We start from the raw sequence: 20903 nt of genomic DNA, 5'->3' as shown, positions 1-20903 counted from the left end.
GCTCATACAACTCTTATCACAATCCACACATATACATCAATCCATACATATACATACATCAATTGTATAAAGCACATCTGTACATTCTTTGCCCTCATCATTTTCAAAGCATTTGCTCTCCACTTAAGCCCTTTGCATCAGATCCTCTTTCTTTTTCCCCTCCCTCCCCTCAGTCTCCTTGTCAAGTGAGCATTTGTGGACTGTCTGCTTTGTCCTTTGCGGGAAGCCACTCAGGCTCCGTCCTGTGTGTGGGCCCAGGGGTAGGGAAGTTTGACCCTCAGACACAGAAGCATCATTTTGAAGGGTAAGTCACACAGTTGGCTCACCGTGTGCTATAGTTTATTGTGCCAGCCTAGCCGATAAACACAAGTAGGATTAACTGAAGGGCAGAGGGATAAATGGCTCGGTGAGCCTCACCTTGCTTGTTCTGTGCCTCAGTTTAAAGGGGTACACTACCTGTGGGATGCCTAGCCTGTGGACTGTGTTGCTGTAAGTTGAGGTCCCTTTAAGCCCACACGATTGGAATGTTCATCTCTGGAGCTGGGGGCTGACAGTTGATGACAGTTGGGGACCTGCCTTGCTGTTTGCTGCCTGGGTATATATAGCCCAGCTCTCTACAGAAGGGGACTGGCACCTGACAGCTCTCAAAACTTGAAGGACTGCTAGTGTCTCACTGCTTTATAATTTAACTGTTAATTTATTGTATTATCTGTCTGTATATTATTTAATGGTTTATTTATTGAATTATATATCTATCTTTATAAATATATTTATATATAATTACTAGCAATCTGGTTTGTCTCTCTAGAGAACCCTGTCCAATACACTTTGGTACCAGGAGTGCTTCTAGAGAAATAAACTATAAATATGGATTTCTTAAATTGGTTTTCCAACCTATTTAGTCTTGACAGGGATACGTCTACTACCCATACTAATCCATGGTGTGAAATAGCAAAGATAATACCTAAAGTAGATGACGTGCTGGATAAAGGAGATGTTCTAGGCAATCGTATATTTGATATTTTCCAGGAGTTTTGTGATGAAAAGTATAGGAAAGCTGGTTGGCTGGTCCTTCGTACAATGGAAAGTGTTATTAAGGAGAGGGATGATCTCAGAGCCTCAAAAGCACGCCTCACGTGCAGACAGATTTGAAAACTTCCATCTGTGCTACAAAGGAGAGCCTTCTCTCCTCTAGTAAAAGAGCTGACATTGCTGAGAACCAGGTCCAGAGTCTCATATGAGTGGCTGAATTACAACGGCAGCTGAATTGCGGATCTAGAGCAGTGTCTGAAACTGAAGTAAGGGCATTAATTGGGAAAAGGTGGGACCCTGAAACATGGGATGGGAACATATGGGCTGATGATCCAGAAGAAGAGGATATTGAGCCCTTAGAAACACCTGAGCAGATTAGCCAAACTATTCAAGTTGATATGCCAGGTGGGGCTGCATCAGTAGCATTACCTGAGGAAGATGCCTCGCCGCAAAACATTGCTGAGAGCACCCAGGAAACACCCTCACCATCCATTATTTCCGCTAGACCTGTCACTAAAATGAAGTCTCAGAAAGCTCCTAAAGGTGAGGTTGAGATGATTACCCAAGAAGAAGCCCGCTACACATACAAAGACTGCTTGAGTTCTCAAATACATACAAGCAAAAGCCTGGAGAATATCCCTGGGAATGGTTACTAAGGGTGTGGGATACTGGTGCATGAAATATAATATTAGATCGGTCTGAGTTTCTGGATACGGGACCCCTAAGCACAGACTCTTCTTTCAATGTCTCTGTGAGACAGGCTAAAAAAGCATCTAAGTCTTTATTTGGTTGGTTCAATGAAGCATGGACTGCCAAATGGCCTAGATTAGACCAACTTGAAGTACCTGACCTACCTTGGTACACTGTAGAGGAAGGCATCCAAAAGCTTAGAGGAATTGGTATGTTATAATGGATCTATCAAGATATTCCCATAGATCCAAAAAGGGGATGTCCTGAAGACATACCCTTTACCACAACCATAAGGAACAAGTTTGTGAAGTGGGCCCCAGCATCTCTTAAGAATCCTGTAATTGCTATTCTATGTGCACCAGGATTAACAGTGGGCACTTCCCTAAGTGAACTCTGACATTTGTGGGGGCTGATTGGTCCCCGTGATGGTAGAGGGCAGGTGTCAGCACTGAATCAACAAAGACAGGTTGGGCATGGTTATAATAGACAACAAGTTTTCAATAGTAATCAAAGCAACCTGTCTCGTGTGGAATTATGGTATTGGCTACTTAGCCACGGTGTCCCTAGGAGTGAAATAGATGGGAAGCCTACTAAATATTTACGTGATCTGTACAGGCAAAAGCATGGTAGATCAGGTGAACAGCAGAATAGACAGTCACGATCGCTCAATCAATTCCCAGACCTGAGCCAGTTTACGGACCCACAACCCCTTGAATGAAGGGGAGGCCAGGTCCCTTGTAAGGAGGATACTGCTACATCACTGAAGGTTTATACTGTTAGTCTTTCTTCTAGCTTTCCCCAAAGGGACCTGCGGCCTTTCACAAGAGTGACTGGTCACTGGGGCAAAGGAAATAATCAAACTTTTCGGGGATTACTAGACACCGGCTCAGAACTGACACTAATTCCAGGAGACCCAAAGTGTTTCGAAGGCCCACCAATCAGAGTGGAGGCTTATGGAGGTCAAGTTATCAATGGAGTTTTAGCTCAAGTACGCCTCACTGTGGGTCCAAGTGGGCCCCCGGACCCATCCTGTGGTTATTTCCCCAGTTCCAGAATGCATCATTGGAATAGACATACTTAGTAACTGGCAGAACCCCCATATCAGATCCCTAAAATGTGGAATAAGGGCTATCATGGTAGGAAAGGCCAAGTGGACACCATTAGAATTGACATTACCTAGGAAAATAGTAAACCAAAAGCAATACCACATTCCTGGAGGGATTGCAGAGATCAGTGCCACCATCAAAGACTTAAAGATGCAGGGGTGGTGATTCCTACTACATCCCCATTTAATTCACCAACTTGGCCTGTAAAGAAGACAGATGGATCCTGGAGAATGACAGTGGATTATCATAAACTTAACCAGGTGGTGACTCCAATTGCAGCTGCTGTCCCAGATGTGATTACATTGCTTGAGCAAATTAATACTTCTGGTACATGGTATGCAGCTATTGATCTGGCTAATGCCTTCTTCTCCATACCAATCTCAAAGGACCACCAGAAGCAGTTTGCCTTCACCTGGCAGGGGCAACAATATACGTTCACAACTCTCCCCCAGGGGTACATCAACTCTTCTGCCCTGTGCCATAATTTAGTCCGAAGGGACCTTGACCACCTGTCCCACAAAATGTCACACTGGTCCATTATATTGATGACATTATGCTGATTGGACCCACTAAGGAGGATGTATCAAAGACTCTAGATTCATTGGTACAATATCTGCGTACAAGGGGTTGGGAAATTAACCCAACAAAGATTCAGGTACCCTCAACATCAGTAAATTTTCTAGGGGTCCAGTGGTGTGGGGCATGTCGAGATATTCCTACTAAAGTGAAGGATAAGCTATTACATTTAGCTCCCCCAATGACTAAAAAAGAGGCACAACGCCTAGTGGGCCTCTTCGGATTTTGGAGGCAACATATTCCTCACTTGGGTGTTCTACTTCGACCTATTTATCAAGTGACATGAAAAGCCTCCATTTTTGAGTGGGGCCCAGAACAAGAAAAGGCTCTTCAACAAGTTCAGGCTGCCGTGCAAGCTGCTTTGCCACTGGGACCATATGATCCAGCTGACCCAATGGTGCTAGAGGTGTCAGTTGTAGATAAAGATGCAGTGTGGAGTCTTTGGCAGACCCCTATTGGTGAATCACAGCGTAGACCATTGGGATTTTGGAGTAAAGTCTTGCCATCCTCTGCAAACAACTACTCCCCCTTTGAAAAACAGCTGTTGGCCTGTTACTGGGCCTTGGTGGAGACTGAACGCCTCACCATGGGCCAAGTCACCATGAGGCCTGAATTACCTATCATGAACTGGGTATTGTCTGACCCATGTAATCATAAAGTTGGACGTGCGCAGCAACACTCCATTGTTAAATGGAAGTGGTATATACGAGATCGGGCCAAAGCAGGACCTGAAGGAACAAGTAAGCTGCATGGAGAAGTGGCCCAAATGCCAACAGTCTCCACCCCTGTCACATTACCTTCTTTCTCCCAGTCTACACCTGTGGCCTCCTGGGGAGTTCCTTACCATACTTTAAGTGAAGACCAAAAAAGTCATGCTTGGTTTACGGAAGGCTCTACACGATATGCAGGTGCCACTCGTAAGTGGACAGCAGCAGCACTACAGCCCCTTTCTGGGATCTCCCTAAAGGACAGTGATGAAGGGAAATCTTCCCAATGGGCAGAACTTCGAGCAGTACACCTGGCCGTTCAGTTTGCATATAAGGAAAAATGGCCAGATGTGAGATTATATGCTGATTCATGGGCTGTGGCTAATGGCTTGGCTGGATGGTCAGGGAATTGGAAAGACCATGATTAGAAAATTGGTGACAAGGAGGTGTGGGGAAGAGGTATGTGATAGACCTCTCTGAATGGGCCAAGAAAGTAAATTGTATCTCATGTGAACACTCACCAAAGGATTACCTCTGAAGAGGAGGACTTTAATAATCAAGTGGATAAGATGACACGCGCTGTGGAGACTGGTCCTCCTCTTTCCTCTGCCACCTGTTATCGCCCAATGGGCACATGAACAAAGTGGACATGGTGGCAGGGATGGAGGTTATGCATGGGCACAGCAACATGGACTTCCACTCACAAGGCTGACTTGGCCACTGCCACTGCTGAGTGTCCCATTTGCCAGCAACAGAAACCAAATTTATGTCCAAGATATGGGACAATTCCTCGGGGAGATCAACCAGCAACTTGGTGGCAGTTTGATTACATAGGACCACTTCCATCATGGAGGGGACAGCGTTTTGTTCTTACTGGAATAGACACCTACTCTGGATATGGATTTGCCTTCCCTGCACGTGATGCTTCTGCCAAAACTACTATTCGTGGACTTACAGAATGCCTCACCCACCGGCATGGCCTCCCACATGGCATTGCTTCAGATCATGGAACTCACTTTACAGCAAATACAGTGCGGCAATGGGCCCATTCCCATGGAATCCACTGGTCGTATCATGTTCCTCATCATCCTGAAGCTGCCGGCTTGATAGAACGATGGAATGGACTCCTAAGGACACAATTATGGCACCAACTAGGTGGCAACAACTTGCCAGGCTGGGGCAATGTTCTCCAGGAAGCTATATATACTCTAAACCAGCGGCCAATATATGGCGCTGTGTCTCCAATAGCCAGGATTCATGGGTCCAGGAACCAAGGGGTGGAAGCTGGAATGGCACCCCTCACTATTACTCCTAGTGATCCCCTTGCAGCATTTTTGCTTCCTGTCCCAGCAACCCTGTGTTCCTCAGGCCTGGAGGTCCTGGTCCCAAAGAAAGGAACTCTCCCACCTGGAAACACAGCACAGATTCCACTGAACTGGCAGCTGAGAATGCCCCCTGGGCACTTTGGACTTCTTATGCCTTTGGATCAACAGGTCAGGAAGAGTGTCACCGTACTAAGTGGTGTGATTGATCCTGATTACCAAGGAGAAACTGGACTGGTACTACATAATGGAGGTAAAGAAGAATATGTCTGGAATCCAGGAGATCCCATAGGCCGATTCTTAGTGTTACCATGCCCTGTTTTTAAAGTAAATGGTAAGTTACAGCAACCCAATCCTAACAAGACTTATAATGGCCCAGACCCCTCAGGAATGAAGGTCTGGGTCACCCCGCCAGGCCAAAAACCACAGCCAGCTGAGGTGCTTGCTGAGGGCAAAGGTAATACAGAATGGGTAGCAGTAGAAGTTAGTTCTACCTATCAATTACGACCATGTGACCAATTGCAAAAGCAAGGCTTGTTATTGTCAATGTATTTTCATTGTATGTGATTATTGCGTATCTTTCCTTTTTCAAGTATGTTATATCAGATATCATTTGACTCTGTGTTTTCATTTACATGTATGATAGATGATTGATAAGTATAAGTGTTATTTCATTAATATCTGGAAATTATATAAGTATATATTGGTAAAGAATTGTGTACAGGTGCCAGGCTCGCAAGGGGTGGATTGCTATAGTTTATTGTGCCAGCCTGGCCGATAAACACAAGTAGGATTAACTGAAGGGCAGAGGGATAAATGGCTCGGTGAGCCTCGCCTTGCTTGTTCTGTGCCTCAGTTTAAAGGGGTATACTACCTGTGGGGTGCCTAGCCTGTGGACTGTGTTGCTGTAAGTTGAGGTCCCTTTAAGCCCACACGATTAGAATGTTCATCTCTGGAGCTGGGGGCTGACAGTTGATGACAGTTGGGGACCTGCCTTGCTGTTTGCTGCCTGGGTATATATAGCCCAGCTCTCTACAGAAGGGGACTGGCACCTGGCATCTCTCAAAACTTGAAGGACTGCTAGTGTCTCACTGTTTTATAATTTAACTGTTAATTTATTGTATTATCTATCTGTATATTATTTAATGATTTCTTGAATTATATATCTATCTTTATAAATATATTTATATATAATTACTAGCAATCTGGTTTGTCTCTCTAGAGAACCCTGTCCAATACACCGTGGGAGGGGTGCCCCACCAGGCTGCACATTGCAATCGCTTAGGAAAGGGTTGATACTACCCACACTTGGACCCTATCCTTCAGACAGTTTATAACTAGGGTTTTCGCGGGTTTATTCTGGTTGACACCCCCCCCCCCCAGATGATTTGCATTTACAACTCTTGGATTCCAACTTGTGACATCCCTGTAGGGCAGGTAGAACTGGCCCTGTGGGTTTCGGAGACTCAGTTTACAGGGGTAGAAAGCCTCTTCTGTCTCCAGTGAACAAGTGGTGGTTTCCGATACTGACCTTAAGTCTAGCTGTCCAACGTGGAACCCATTATGCCACCAGGGCTCCCAGGTACACTGCATCAGAACCTACATGTTAATAAGCTCTAGGAATCACGGGCTCCCAGGGGCGCAGCAGGCAGCTGCCAGTTCAGTATTGTAAACATGCCAGACCCCAGAGCTCCTGCCTCTCCTGGCTCCGGAGACTTCGCAGCACAACAAATGGCAGGTTTCCTTCCGCCCTTTCTCTACCAGCCGCACAGGAGCCACTTGGACATGTATTTCTGCGCCGGGTGGAAGGGACCAACGTCCATCGCCTTTGCGGTGAGAACCCGATCTAGCTGGATCGTCCCGCTCGCAGCCACCCTACAGGGTAGTCGAACTGCTCCTTCAGTGAGCCTGCCCTTCCGGCAGCAGCAGCCAGCCTGCTCAACTGCTTCACCCACTGAGCCATCAGGGCCCCTCTGAGGTGTGACGGCCAGGTTCATCCCGCAAGGCCTGCCTTCCTGGAGTCTTCCAAGTTTAATCAGCTGCTCTGCCCACAGGCCTTGCTCATGCTTCTAGCTCAGCGGGTCTCCAGCTGTGGGTTGCCACCCCTTTGTGGGTTGAACGACCCTTTCACAGGGGCCACCTAAGACCATCAGAAAACACATTTTTCACAATATTTCATTACATATTGTTTTGTGATTCATCACTATGCTTTATGTTCAATTTGTAGCAATGACAATACATCCTGCATATCAGATATTTACATGATGATTCATAACTAGCAAAATTACAGTTATGAAGTAGCAACAAAAATAATTTTATGGTTGGGGGGGTCACTACAACATAAGCAACTCTGTCTTAAAGGGTTGTGGCATTAGGAAGGTTGAGAACCACTGCCCTAGCTTTCTGTTTTAGGTATTCTCTGAACCTTCTGCTTTCAGACAAGTACAACTCAGGATGAATTGTGCTGGCTTTTTGTTTAGAATTTTAATACTTCTATATCGTAGGCTTTAAAACTATTTTATTTTTATATACATTTATATCTACTTATGTACTAAAAAAAACTCACTGCCACCAAGTTGATGGTGACTCATAGCGACTCTATACATACGGTTTTGCTTTCTGTGGTTTGGCTTAAAGTTTATTCAATGATTTACCCACATTTTGTTTCATGACATTAACTGTGATCTCTTCAGTGCAGCCAATCACTTCCTCTCTGGGTTCCTGTCATCCCTTATGCATCTTCTATATATGTATACATGTGTGTCACTAGCTACATACACGACAGCTGGTTCCCAGGGGGCGTGGGGCACGTGGCCACTAATGGGAAGTTGGCGTCTCACAGCCACCTGGTGGCACCTGTAAACACAGTCCTAATGGCTGTTTAAAAAACAAACTGGCAGGCGTGGGGTCGCCAGGAACGGGAATGGATGGAACTATTCTTGTCAGAGGATTGCCATGACAAATACCTACCTGCCCAGACCTAGAGCAGTGGTTCTCAACCTTCCTAATGCCGTGACCCTTTCATACAGTTCCTCATGTGGTGGCGACTCCCAACCATAACATTATTTTTGTTGCTACTTCATCACTGATACTTTGCTAGTTATGAATCGAGACCCCTGTGAAAGGGTCGTTCGACCCCCAAAGGGGTTGGGACCCATAGGTTAAGAACCAGGAGTAACACAGAGATCCATCATTAGCCCCAAGCCCACACTGGGTATGTACTAATGCCCCAAGCAACTTAAAGTTAAGCTCCCCGGGAAAGGCATGCCATCACATTCCTCCAGAACTGAGGCTTTGGCCTCACTTAGAGCGCTGTTTTCCAAGGAAGTGTCAAGGGTGTTTTGGCAACTGGCACTAGATAGCAGCACAGTTGCAGTGGTTCACACCCTCCTCAGCCTGTGGAAGTGCTCCTTCCCAAATGGTGGCGAGGAAGGGATGTTAGTCAGCACAATTTATTCTTGGTATTGGCTTCTCTGGGAAACCCTTACTCTCTGATCATCAGATAGTGACTAGCAGTGGAACCGGCCTGCCTACTGTGGACCTGAAATTGTCCTGAGTAGAGGGTTCTGGTACAGGCTCCCCGCGTCACTGGAGCAGCAAGGTGCCAAGGAGTGCTGGTGGGTGGGTGTGTCATCCTTCCCTGGAAAGGACCAACTAGAGGGTTGGGGGGGTTGGTGTCTGAACCTCTGAGAACATTCTGAAGCCTGTCTTGGTGCATGGGGATGGTCATGAAAGGAGTTAGTTATCTTACATTTTGTGGGTACCTTTGAATACAGAGCAGGGGCCCATGGGTGCTGAATGGGAGCTACTCCCCACACCTACTGGGGTAAAGGCTGGGCTGCTGGAACCAAGAAATCTTCCAGTGCAGTAGCATTAGGTTTCCTGTTTTCCTCTTGCGATTACACAAGCACAGTAGGTGAAGCATCAGCCTGTTAACCACAAGGTCTATCGGGATAGTTCCTGCAACTCATAGGTTTGGACTGCTGACTGGCTACTCAATGCCTGCCCCATTTCTCTACCAGGGCTGCCCCTGAGCGAGTGGGCATGTGTAACTATATAGGGCTGGGAAGCAAACTGTTCAGCTCACACACTCAGGGAGACTTGCGTTTCCCTGATCTTCCTTTGCCACCCCTAGGCAGCTGTCCTCCCATGCGTGCTCTGTGCAGAATTAGGAGCAATGATGTTTGGTTGTGGGAATGTGGACCTACCATTATACACCGACCACGTTGGTCTTGGGCCTGGCCATATATACGTAGGCACATGACCAGCGGAGTTGCAAAGGAGTCTGGGAAATAAGTCCCTAGTTTGATAGCCAGGGGCCAACTAAGTTTTCTTCCAGGAACTTTTGAATTTTCTGGAAAAAAAAAACAAGGGTTAGAATAGGTAGGGCTTTGGAGAACATTGGCAATTTGCTACATCTTCAAGCTAGTGGATTCAATCTTAGCCCAATAACTTTTGGAAGGGCAATTTGGACTGGGACAGGAATTATGCAGCTGCAGTCCCTGGAGGACATGATGCTTGGCACCATCAAGGGGCAGCGAGAACGAGGAAGATCCTGGAGACATGGACTGACACAATGGATGCAAACAGAGCATGGGGAGGACTGTGACACTGACGTGACGGGGTCACTAGGTCGGAACAAGCCTGACAGCACCTAACAGTAACAGCAGTGAAGGAAGACACGGCTTTAGAGCCCATTCCCCGTCCATGAACGATACTTCAGCTCTTCCCACAGCATTTTCTGACGGCCACCCGTTAGCCTGGGACCAACCACTGGGGGGGGGGGGGACTTGGAGCCAATCCCAACCCTTAACCATAGTTTAGACTCGAGGAAAGTGAGGCACTGTGGTTAAGTAGTTTACTCAAGGGCCTGACGGGCTTGCACCCAGGCAGTCTGGATCCAGAGGCCATGCTCTTGACCTGAGCGCCACAAAGTGCATACTTTGGGCTGTTTCCGCTGGGATAATTACACAGCCAGAACGTGCTCCTGCCTAGCATGTGCTAAACCTATGGGGCATCGAATCTGCCAACCGCAGGCGCCCCTGCTGCAGCCAGCCCCAGCAGTTTGGGACTAAGGTCTGTCTGCACTAGCTAAACACCTAGGTGTGCCTTCTAGTCATATTGACGGCCTGGCGGAAGCTTTGTGCTCACCGGGACCACTCAGGTTTGACTGGAATGACAAAGGGATGGGTGGGAGGGGTGTTAGCTTTATTAAAAATTCTACCCTAAAATTTCCCCAGAAGTGTGCCCTCTTCAGTTCTGCTACTTTAAGTATCATCATTGCCATGTGAGCACTGAAGCAGAGTTCTACACCAGAAATGGATTCTCTGGGAACCATCAGTAAATGACCCAGTGGCTAAGTGCTATCAACTTCACTGGGAACAGCCGAGGATGAAGCAGGGCCGAGTCAGGCTTGTCTTCAGCACGCACACCCACCCATATCTCTCTCTCTCTCTCTCTCTCTCTCTCTCTCTCTCTCTCTCTCTCTCTCTCTCTCTCTCTCTCTCTCTCACACACACACACACACACACACACACACGCGCGGCAGGTCGGTAGTGTGCTGGTTTCAGTGCTCTTGTTCTTTGTGAACCAACAAGGAAGGTGTTACCAAAGACTCGCCAAGACCAAGCCCCACAATGGGAGGCTAAGGAAAAGAGGCCACAAGCCCCTGGCTCACAGCACAGATCCCTAAGGCTGGCTGGAGCCCAGCAGGCTCATGACATAATGGGTGTCCCCTGTGGAGAGGACTCTACCTGCTGTGCTGGGGGTGGGGTGTCTCCTTCAGCAGCCCCTAACAGAGCCAGCAGCAGACATGGGCCTTGGGGTTCCTACAGAGCCTTGTGCTTACATGTCTTCTGGGAATGTGGCAGCATGAAATCTGACACCTGGTGCTGAGACCTCAGAAGCACTCCGCTACACAGGCCATCATTGCCCAGCCTTAGCTGCGGGAGCGCTAGGGAGACTTCCGCCCGATCGGGGTGAAGCACGCGCGTGCCATGTGTCTTCAGTGCACTCTGCACTTCTCCCTGCAGGGTGTCTGCACACTTCCTCATCCACACATTCCCTGCTGCAGCCACTGGCACCTTGTGGGGAGGCTCCCCTTTGTCCCACGTACTCACATCCCGGCAAAGCTCTGAGGGCGGGGGGGAGGCTTTGCTCTATGGCAAACGGATCAGGGACGTCAGGAGTCATAGGAAATGCTTCCTGCACAACGAGCTTGCAAAGGGCATTTAGAAATCCTGCTTCATTTCAAAGTCTGATTACAAGGCGTCCCGCCCACTGGAAGCAGGAGCCTTCAGGGAATGAGGATGAGGGTGATTAGACTTTGTGGAGTCAGATTCAGTTCTGACACAGAATAATCAAGACAACAAGTATGTGTCGCAGCTGTGTCTCTCCCCAACAGTCTGGCAACCAGCTGGATTTCCACGAAGGCACGCGTCTCCCACATGCCTCGTGGGCTACGTCCTGCAGAGCTTCAGTGGGAAATTCTCTGTGATGAGGTGATCAGCATGCAGCAGCACCACGATGTTGACTTCGAATTCTGAAAAGGAGAGAGAGCCTTGATGTTCACTCGCACCACACTCCAGTGGGACTAAACCCTGTCCCCGGGCCGTCCCCTCACCCTCACAGCGACAATGGGGAAATAGGGGCAGGTCAGCACTTGGCTGCCAACCGGAAGCTCGCGGTTTTGCCCCTTCCAGTGGCTCTGCAGCAACGGTGGTGGTTGTGCCTGCCGGTGAGCGGATTCCGGCTCACAGTGACGCCGTGTGACTCAGCGCAGCTGCCCTCCTGGCTTCCGGGAAGATCATCTTTTCTCTTGCTGACTGCTGTGTCAGCAGTTGATGCGTAACTGCTGTGTCACCAGGGCTCTCTAAGGACAGTTCTGTTCTGTCCTCTCAGGTCACAGCACCATACACTGTCCCATGAGTCAACTACAGGAGTGAGTGGAAGGCTCTAGAAACAGTGGTTCTCAACCTTCCTAATACAGGTCCTCATGTTGTGGTGACCCCCAACCATAACATTATTTTTGTTGCTACTTCTAAACTGTAATGTTACTACTGTTATGAATCGGCCGATCCCTGTGAAGGGGTCGCGACGCACAGTTTGAGAACGCAGCTCTAGAAAGTCATGGGCACACCCCGGTGCCCTTTAGAGAGTGTGTAACTGTAGCACCGCACGCTTCCAGGAAAGCCAGTGAAGATGAGTACACTGACATCTGACCATCTCTCCTCTGTCTTGGACAGCAGGCCACACCAGGCTCCCCGAATGACTTTCCTTGTCCTTTGTCTTTACTACAGACACTTCCAGAAACCTTGCAACCCATTTGTACCGTGTGGCTGTGATTTACAACTGATGGAGCGCGGCCAGCACACGGACCCACAGCTGTCAGTGTCCACGTTGCACAGCGCCAGGGAGGAAACATGTTCAGGATTACGCACAGTGGACGTGGCAAGCCTCTGCCTTTCAGCTAGCTGACCGGACACACCTGCTCCAGGGGGTTCCCTGAACTTTCAACCAAAAGGATTCTCTCTCCACCATCTCTTTAGCTGAAGTGGGTTCCCTTGTTGATCACAAGGTAAAGGGTGTGTGTCTTCCCTGTAGAAAAGTCCTGCTCCCCTGAGAAGGGAGGTAGAGAGAGGTGCTCTTTGTGAGCCGAGCAGCAGTTGGGAGAGGGTGAATGCCCGGTGCTGCAGAGTTCAGCTTCTGAAGGGGCTTTGGGGTCACCTCAGCCAATGGTGCCCGAGGCTGGAGACCTGTCAACAAATGTCCTGAATGTGGGTGTTGTCTTAACACAAGCATCAACTGTGACAGGTGCCCCAACAGCATCTGTTTGGTTGGCTCCCTGTCTCTGATAATCATCACAAAACTGGATGCTTCCTCTGAGCAATTCCAGCCACTATCCCTTCCTCTGTTCCCCCACCCTCCTAGCTGTTTTTTCCCCAGGAGGCACTGAGGGGACCTGTGTGGAGCAGAGGGGACCCACCAGCACAAAGAATGCACTGGGCCAAGCACCCCACACTCTGATGTCCCACACTCCTGCTGTTGTTCTAGCCAGGGACTGAGGCTGCAAGATGGCTTGCGCTTACCATGTGTGTGAAGCCACTGTAAGTCAGCACAGCTGAGGCGAATGGTCAGAGCACAAGGAGGTCACTCTTACCACGGGGCTCTGTGTTCAAGCCCACCTCTGGGCTACAGTCGTCCTCTGTGAACCACAGCCTCTCTGGTCCCCGCCCCACGGGCCACACTCGCCCTCCACCGGTGGGAACCATTTCCTTCAGTTTCCCCTCCACCGCCAATGGGAACAGCAGTGCAGGGCAGCTCCAACCACTAAATGTCATCAACGTTCTGGGAAAGACATCTGCCATGTGTAAAGCTTGACCTTCAGCGTGAGGACACGAGTGTGTGGTTGTCTTGGATGAGGGACTGAGGGCACAATTCTCATACAGCTGAGCTTCACTGACAGCACAGCAGGAAACCACACCTTCCTGCACTTTTCTGCAGTCTATGGAGGGTAACCAAGTTGGGAAAGCAACAGCGGAGACCTTCCTCCAAGTGCCGCCAAAAAAAAACCCAACAAAAAACGTCCCCACCTTCTGGGTCACCTGTGTAGTGTGGTACCGAGGATACACAGAGTGATCCACCTGGTCGAGGTGGAGCATGTCGAGGTGGGCTGGCCGCTCCGGATGTGGACCCAGAGCAGCTGCAGGTGAAGGAATTTACCCTTCACTCCATGCCCTGGGATTTTACAAGACGAGCATATTTCACCTGTTCTCATTCGAGTTCATGGCAACCCCATGAGTTTCAGGTTTGACTCTCAAACGTCTTTTGGCAAGTGACGCTCTTTTGCAAATGTGTTTGGTGAACAACTGAGCCTCTTGATCCCACACTACAACTTAGCATCTCACACACAGGACTGGGGAGACTCCAAAGGCTACCAGGGGCTCTGGCCGCACTGGGCGAGCTGCCTGAAGCACTCACAGGGAGGTCACTGTCCCCTTGGGTGACCCGACAGCCAGACCCAACATACTCTCCTCTCTCAACCTAGACAGCACAGGTCAGCTGTGACAACAAAGTTGCATTGAACTTAAAATTTAAATTTAAGGATCTCTGGTGGCACAGTGGAGTACACGTCCAGCCTCTACCTGCAGGTCAGCAGTTCTAGCCCCAGCTGCCCTCTGCAGAAGGACATAGCTTTCTACCCTCCTAAAGACTTTGTCTGGGGAACCCACAGGGGCAGTTCTACTCTGCCCTATGGGGTGGCTGTGAGTCAAATGACTTGATGGCAATGAGTCTATAATGTAAGTTTTAACTTACATTATTCAGACTCTTTCAAGTAGAATCACAGTGCTACGGACTAAAAGGGGGCCTCTTGGTGGATGAGTTATGCAAGTTAAAAGACTGAGGGGCACTGGGACATTAATAAAGATGCGGGGCCCTTCTTTGATCAAACAGGAAGGCCAGCCCATCAGGATTCCCTGGTTCTGTGCTTGCTGTTGACCACAAGGCTGGCATTCTAGAAGGCAGGCCTGAGTCTGCTCCCATTAAGACCCCCACGGAGCACAGGTCTACTCGGAAAAGGTTTGACACAAGGGAATTTGTTCTCCCTGAAGTTCTGCATCCCATATCTGTAACAGTGCACCTCAGGCCTGGCCCAAGATGACTGGGGACACTTTGTAGTCAGTGTACAGAAAACTCTTTTCAGAGCCCGAGCCATGTGTAGTCCCTCCCCACTGTGTCTCTGTTCCACTTCTTCATGGGGCTGTTTCTCAACTCAACTCTACAAACACTACTCTTAACTAGGGTCGCTCTACCATTAAAACAGTTGATGAGAAGATGTAAAAGTCCTTTAATGTGGTTTCATTTAACGTGAAATAATGTTAAGGGGAAAAAGCAGGACACAACACTGTATCCTGATTCAAGCCTTTGTGGTCATTAGATGTATATGCATTTATCTGTGAAAAATGACCACTCCCTCCCATTGAGTCGACCTGGCTGGACATCGTTAATAGGAGTAGAAAGCCTCATCTTTCTCCTGAGGTGTGAGTGGTTGTTTTGACCTACTGATTAGCAGTGATAATCTAAATTGGAGAAGCCCAAAGCTTTTATCTGGAGGAACAGCCACAGTGAGCTTTTCACTTGTTTGGATATTTCTTCTCAGATGTCCCTAATCAAAATGGCCTCCCGCCAAACCACTCCTCTCTGCTCTCAAGCGCCTCACTGTCACTAGTTTCTGCACAACTCTCCCTGTGCCCTGATGTATTGTACAGCTGCACATGGGGAGTGTCTCTGTGCTGGGCAGCCTGAGCTCCACAGGAGCAGGGCTGATCCTCTGCTATGCCCTCCGCACTGTCCAAGGGCTTCCCAGCCAGCCTGGCAATCAGCAAAGAGACTTGAGCTGCAGTGACCCCAGCAGACTGTGGGTTGTCTGTCTTCCGCTGGCCCTACCCCTGAGCTTACCCACTTTGAAGTTGGTGGTCTCCAGAGTAGGGCAGGTGAAGAGCCTGGGAAAAACCATGTGGATGGGAACAGAGAGGCTCCGGCACACATCCCCATCAACGATCTGGATATTCTGAATCTCCGTGGCATCTCGCGCATACCCTTCCGCGCAGCCTGGGAAAGGGAGAGAATGGCACGAGGTCACACGCCAGCACCAGCTGAATGAGACCTCCCGTGAGAATCAGCAGGAGTGGCAGCAGCAGCAACCCCGGGTCTGCAAGCCTGCTCTGCGAGATTCCAGGACACTCCGGGCCTTTCCCACTGCACTTTTCCCACACACACAGGAGGATGTACACTGGGAAAAGGGAATGAAAAGGGAACAGAATTTTTATCCAAACTTTTTGAAACTCGTATTTATTGGAGCCAAGAGATGCGCTCTTTATTTTTGCTTCTCCGGGCATCATTTTAACTGCTGAATACACAATGAATGGCCAAAGGCAGAAACTAGAAGATGAACCTGTTAACAAAGGACCCCCACCACAGGTATCCACTTGGAGAGCTGAGGAATGGGGGGGAGTAGGCTTACCACAGGTCTCCACTCGGACCAGCTGCAGCTCTATGCTCCTGATAGCTGCATCCGAATGCTCCACAATCAGCTCTCCTGTCAGTGGCTCTGTGATAGCACAGTTAGTTGAGTTGAGATGTCCTCTAATAAGAAATTTGGGCAGCAAGGCTCTCTAAAATAAAACCAAATTAAAAATAAATAACCAAGAATGAAAAATTACTTCAACATTATTTTGGTACATATCAAAACTTAAAGTTAGTAATTGTAATAAAACACACTGGAATTCTGTTTTACAGAATGACAAAAAAAGGGACAGTGTTATTTACATCTTCTTTCAACAGAAGGTGTGGCCGTCATTGAACAGAATTAGTCAGCTTTATATAGGATGGGCGTTAAGTAGTTTGTGTACAAATGGAACCAAAAGTTCATGGGGCTTTTTCATGAAGTCTCTGAAGCTCCCTCATATACGGACCACCACTCCTCTTTCAGCGGGTCACACAGAGAGCCAGCCCTGTGGGTTGTTCTGAGGCGGGAAACTCATCAATATTTCAAATACCAGCAGTCCCCCGTAGTGAGCAGGTGTCACCAGAGCGTCCAGTCGGAGAGAGACTAGTTTAAGAGAGAGCTGGCACTCTATACCCCAAGATTAGTCAGCAGAACACTGTCCAATATGATGTTGGAAGCTGAATCTCTAGGGCAGAAATCACCCAAAATGCACTGCAGCTGCAACAATGGGCACCAGCATACCAATACTGTGGAGACAGTGCCAGACTGGGGAACGTTTCCTTCTGCCGGACTTGGGTTCCACGAGACACAGGAAGCCAACTTGATGGCAACAAAAACCACTACAATTGCATCTGTCTACAGGGCACCTTACTGGTACCACCTCACTGAGCAGACATCACCCTGACTGGCAGCACTCAGGCCTGGAAAACTATCAAACACGAAGATAACAAATGTCTTAGGGGAGTTGTGAAGGTTAAGGACAGCCAGTCACTAAAATGGTGTTTAAGGAGATTAAAAGTTTTTAACCCAATTATTAAAAGTCAAGAAAAATATTTTATGACAAGGACATGTACAGGGAGCCCTTTTCTTGCATGCCGGACTAAAAGCCTAAGGGCCTTTGCACTGGGCTTAGGAAATTGGTCCATGGTGATTGATGTTATGGGAGAAACAGATCTAAAGACTGGGCAACAACTGTTCGAGCTGTCTTAACCCCTGGCTGTTTCCCAGGTTCTAAAGTTGATGCAGAGCTTAGAACACCACTGTCCAACAGCAACACAATGTGAGCTACAACCGTGTACCACGCGTGTAATTAAAAATTCTCTAGGAGCTATGTTAAAGAGAGTCAAAAGAAGTGTGAAATTTACCAACACAGTAAAACTATAGGAGGCATGGTGGTCACGCACTGGGCTGCTAACCTCAAGGTCAGCAGTCTGAAATCACCAGGCGTTCTGCAACAGAAAGAGGAGGCTTTCTGCTCCTGTAGAGTTACAGTCTCAGAAACTCCACGGGGCAGTTCTCTGCCCGACTGGGGCACTATGAATCGGAATCAACTGGATAGCAGCTGAGTGGGCAAAAATATTATCTCTGCATACAATCAATATAAAACAATTTAACAATAGATTTTACATTCTCTTTGTCATATCAAGTCTTTGAAACTGGACATTACTAGACCCTGGCAACCCATCTCTGGACTCACCATGACAGTCAGGTGTAGCAGGTGGCCCTACTGGAAAGGCAGGTTTAGAACCCTTACCTGCAAAGGCAGGTGAGTCCTTTCATGAAGCCCTATGGCGTAAACCTCTTAGGGTTTCTGAGGCTATCAATCTACAGGAGCAGAACACCTCATCTTTAGCCGAATGAGCTCTCGTAGTGCTGTGGGCTAGATGTCAGGCTGCCAAGCACAGGGTCAGTAGTACTAATCCAGCAGTCTATCTGCTCCCATAAAGAGCGCGTCTCAGAAACTTTGGTGCAGTTGCCATGAATCAAGTGGATGGCAGTGGGTTTGCTTTTGCTTTTTTGGGTTGCTGTTAGGGACTGTTGAATAAATTCCAGGTCTGAGCACCCTGAGCCAGGGTAGAGCTGATCCACAATGACGCTTTCCTAGGCTGCCACCTTAGGGAAGCAGCTGGGCAGGTTGTGTCTTCCACAGAGCTGCTGGGGGTCCGGGGTCGGAAACATATACCTTCTGGCTAGCAGCTGAGGGTGGAACCTTCTGCTACTGAGACTTTGTATCACCTTAAAGACTCAAGGGACTGAAGAAAAAGGAAACACTTTCAATTGATACTTTCAATAGAAGCGGAGCAGTATTCACCAGAGCACAGTTCTTTGGTTCTGAGAGAGGATTCTAGGAGTGAGTTCAGAGGCAGTGGGGAGTTAGGAGAGGGGCAGTTGGGGGCAGTCTGGGATAGCTCAGTATACTTCATTAAAAGGAGTGAAATCATTGCAGCTCTAGACTTTGGAGTTAGGATCTGCTTTTTGCAAGGGGGACCTTCTACTCAAGCCCTCCAAGGCTGGTCCAGTCATTTAAGGCCACAGTGCAGGACAGCAAGGCCCAAGACCTACTGGAAAACACAGAGCAAATGCCCCCCCTCCTGCGTACTGCTCAAGGCAAGAGCACCTCTAGTCTGAGCCTCAGTTCATGTGCAGAACAGATTCTCCTGTGGATTAAGGATCCACAGGTAGTCTGGTTAACAATACCACACAATTAGATCCTCATCTATAAACATGAATGGACTACCAAAAGCCAATACACATTTGAGGAAAAGAAAAAGTAGCACACAATCAAACCAAAGGATCAATCACTAAGAAGCAGAAGAAATAAAAGAGTGCTAAGCTGTAAGAGGCTATCTTGAAAAAATAATATATAGAAATGAATTGCATTGTTATAGGTAAGATCCCAACAGACATGCTAAATAAATAAAGAGCAAATACTGAGCTGAGAGATTGGCTCAAGAGCTTCTCCTATGAAGCTTATAAGAAAGAACAGAAGAAAGGTCCCTAGAACTGAACGAAGGTTCTTCAAGCCTCCGGACTAATAGAGATCAAGTGCCAGGCACACTGACTAAACAAAGATTCACACCACGGAGGTCCTTATGAAATTCTAGAACCCCAATGATGGGGAGACCTTGGAAGGAAGGGTAAGGGAGAGGAAGAGGGGAGAAGAAACAGCTAAGTACACACAAATTTGAGAATTTGTATCCTAGGTATTAGATGAAAGGTAGTAGGAGACACATGACGCTTTCTACTTCTCAAACAGTTTTAGAAACCCAAAGGGGCAGTTCCACTCTGCCCTATAGGGTCGTTATGAGTCAGAATTGACTCTGTTGCAGTGAGTGAGTGTGTCTATGTGTGTGAGATATTAGAAGACCAAGGAGCTGTTTTTCAAATGTCTGAGGGCTAATGAAACTAGAGTTAGCATTTTCTACCTGTTGTTAGGTGCCATCAGTTCAGTTCTGACCCATAGCAGCCTTATGCACAACAGAATGAAACACTGCTTGGTCCTGCACCAGCCTCACAACTGTGCCTATGCTTGAGCCCATTGCTGTAGCCACTGTATCAATCCATCTCCTATCATTCTGCAGGGATTAGTCTCCTGAAAACATGTCCCAAGATGAAGTGCCACCATCCTCTCTTCGAGACAACTAAAATTCAAATGTGAGGACAAAGTTAAAAGTACTGATCTGGATGGAAGTCCATTCCTCACCCTTTCTGAAAGAATGATTCTAGGATCTATTCTAGCAAAAAAAATAAACTGGAAAGAAAAACAGCAACACAGAAAACCCAAAACCACAAGTAGAAACACTGGAGAGGAAAGAATAAATAAAACTTAGAGCTATGTCCAAATAATGGAGTTTTTACACTTGAGGCAACTAATAAGAAATGATTCCTATGTTTTACTTCCACTGGGATTTTGATATTAGAATTTCCAAAAACGGGGGAAAAAATCCAAATGTCCTGTGTAAGTTATTTATATTAATTCTCAAGAAACTAATAATGCTGCCTTTAAAGTAGACCAGATACCCACCCACCCCATAGATGTATGAATGATTTTGAGGTCGTGCTGAATCATAAGCCTCAATCCAAGCACAATTAGTTCTTATGATGTGGTCCTGCTTGGTATGTGTCCTCCCGAGGAGATCATTTTAGATCTACAGCAAAAAGTAGGGTGAAAACGTCAGATGGCACATGGCTATCAGAAAGAGTAACATCTGAGTCTTAAGGGCTCATCTTTTTTTAAAAAATAGTTTTGTTGGGGGGTCTTACAACAATAAACACATCAAATTTATCAAGCACATTTGTACACGTTGCCATCATTTCCAAAACATTTTCATTTAACTTGAGCCTTTGGTATCAGCTCTTTATTCCCTCCCTCCCCTCGTGAACCCTTGATATATTATAAATTATTGTTTTCATGTCTTATTATACCGGCCATGTCTCCCTTCACCCATGTTTCTGTTGTTCA

General features: G+C 47.6%; 1 protein-coding gene across 1 annotated transcript in view; it reads right to left on the bottom strand.

Moving 5' to 3' along the window:
• Positions 1-11650: 11650 nt before the first annotated feature.
• Positions 11651-20903, bottom strand: part of VPS26C (VPS26 endosomal protein sorting factor C) — a 55780-nt gene continuing 46527 nt past the window's right edge. The window contains exons 6-8 of the mRNA XM_075542297.1: positions 16457-16607; positions 15892-16044; positions 11651-11974 (exon numbers count right to left, since the gene is read on the bottom strand). Of these exons, the coding sequence (XP_075398412.1) occupies positions 11892-11974; positions 15892-16044; positions 16457-16607 (387 nt within the window). The 3' untranslated portion in view covers positions 11651-11891. The remainder of the gene's footprint in view (positions 11975-15891; positions 16045-16456; positions 16608-20903) is intronic.

The sequence above is a fragment of the Tenrec ecaudatus genome, chromosome 2 (assembly GCF_050624435.1).
Source record: "Tenrec ecaudatus isolate mTenEca1 chromosome 2, mTenEca1.hap1, whole genome shotgun sequence".
NCBI classification, from domain to species: Eukaryota; Metazoa; Chordata; class Mammalia; order Afrosoricida; family Tenrecidae; genus Tenrec; species Tenrec ecaudatus.
This window is presented reverse-complemented; position numbering and strand designations above follow the sequence as displayed.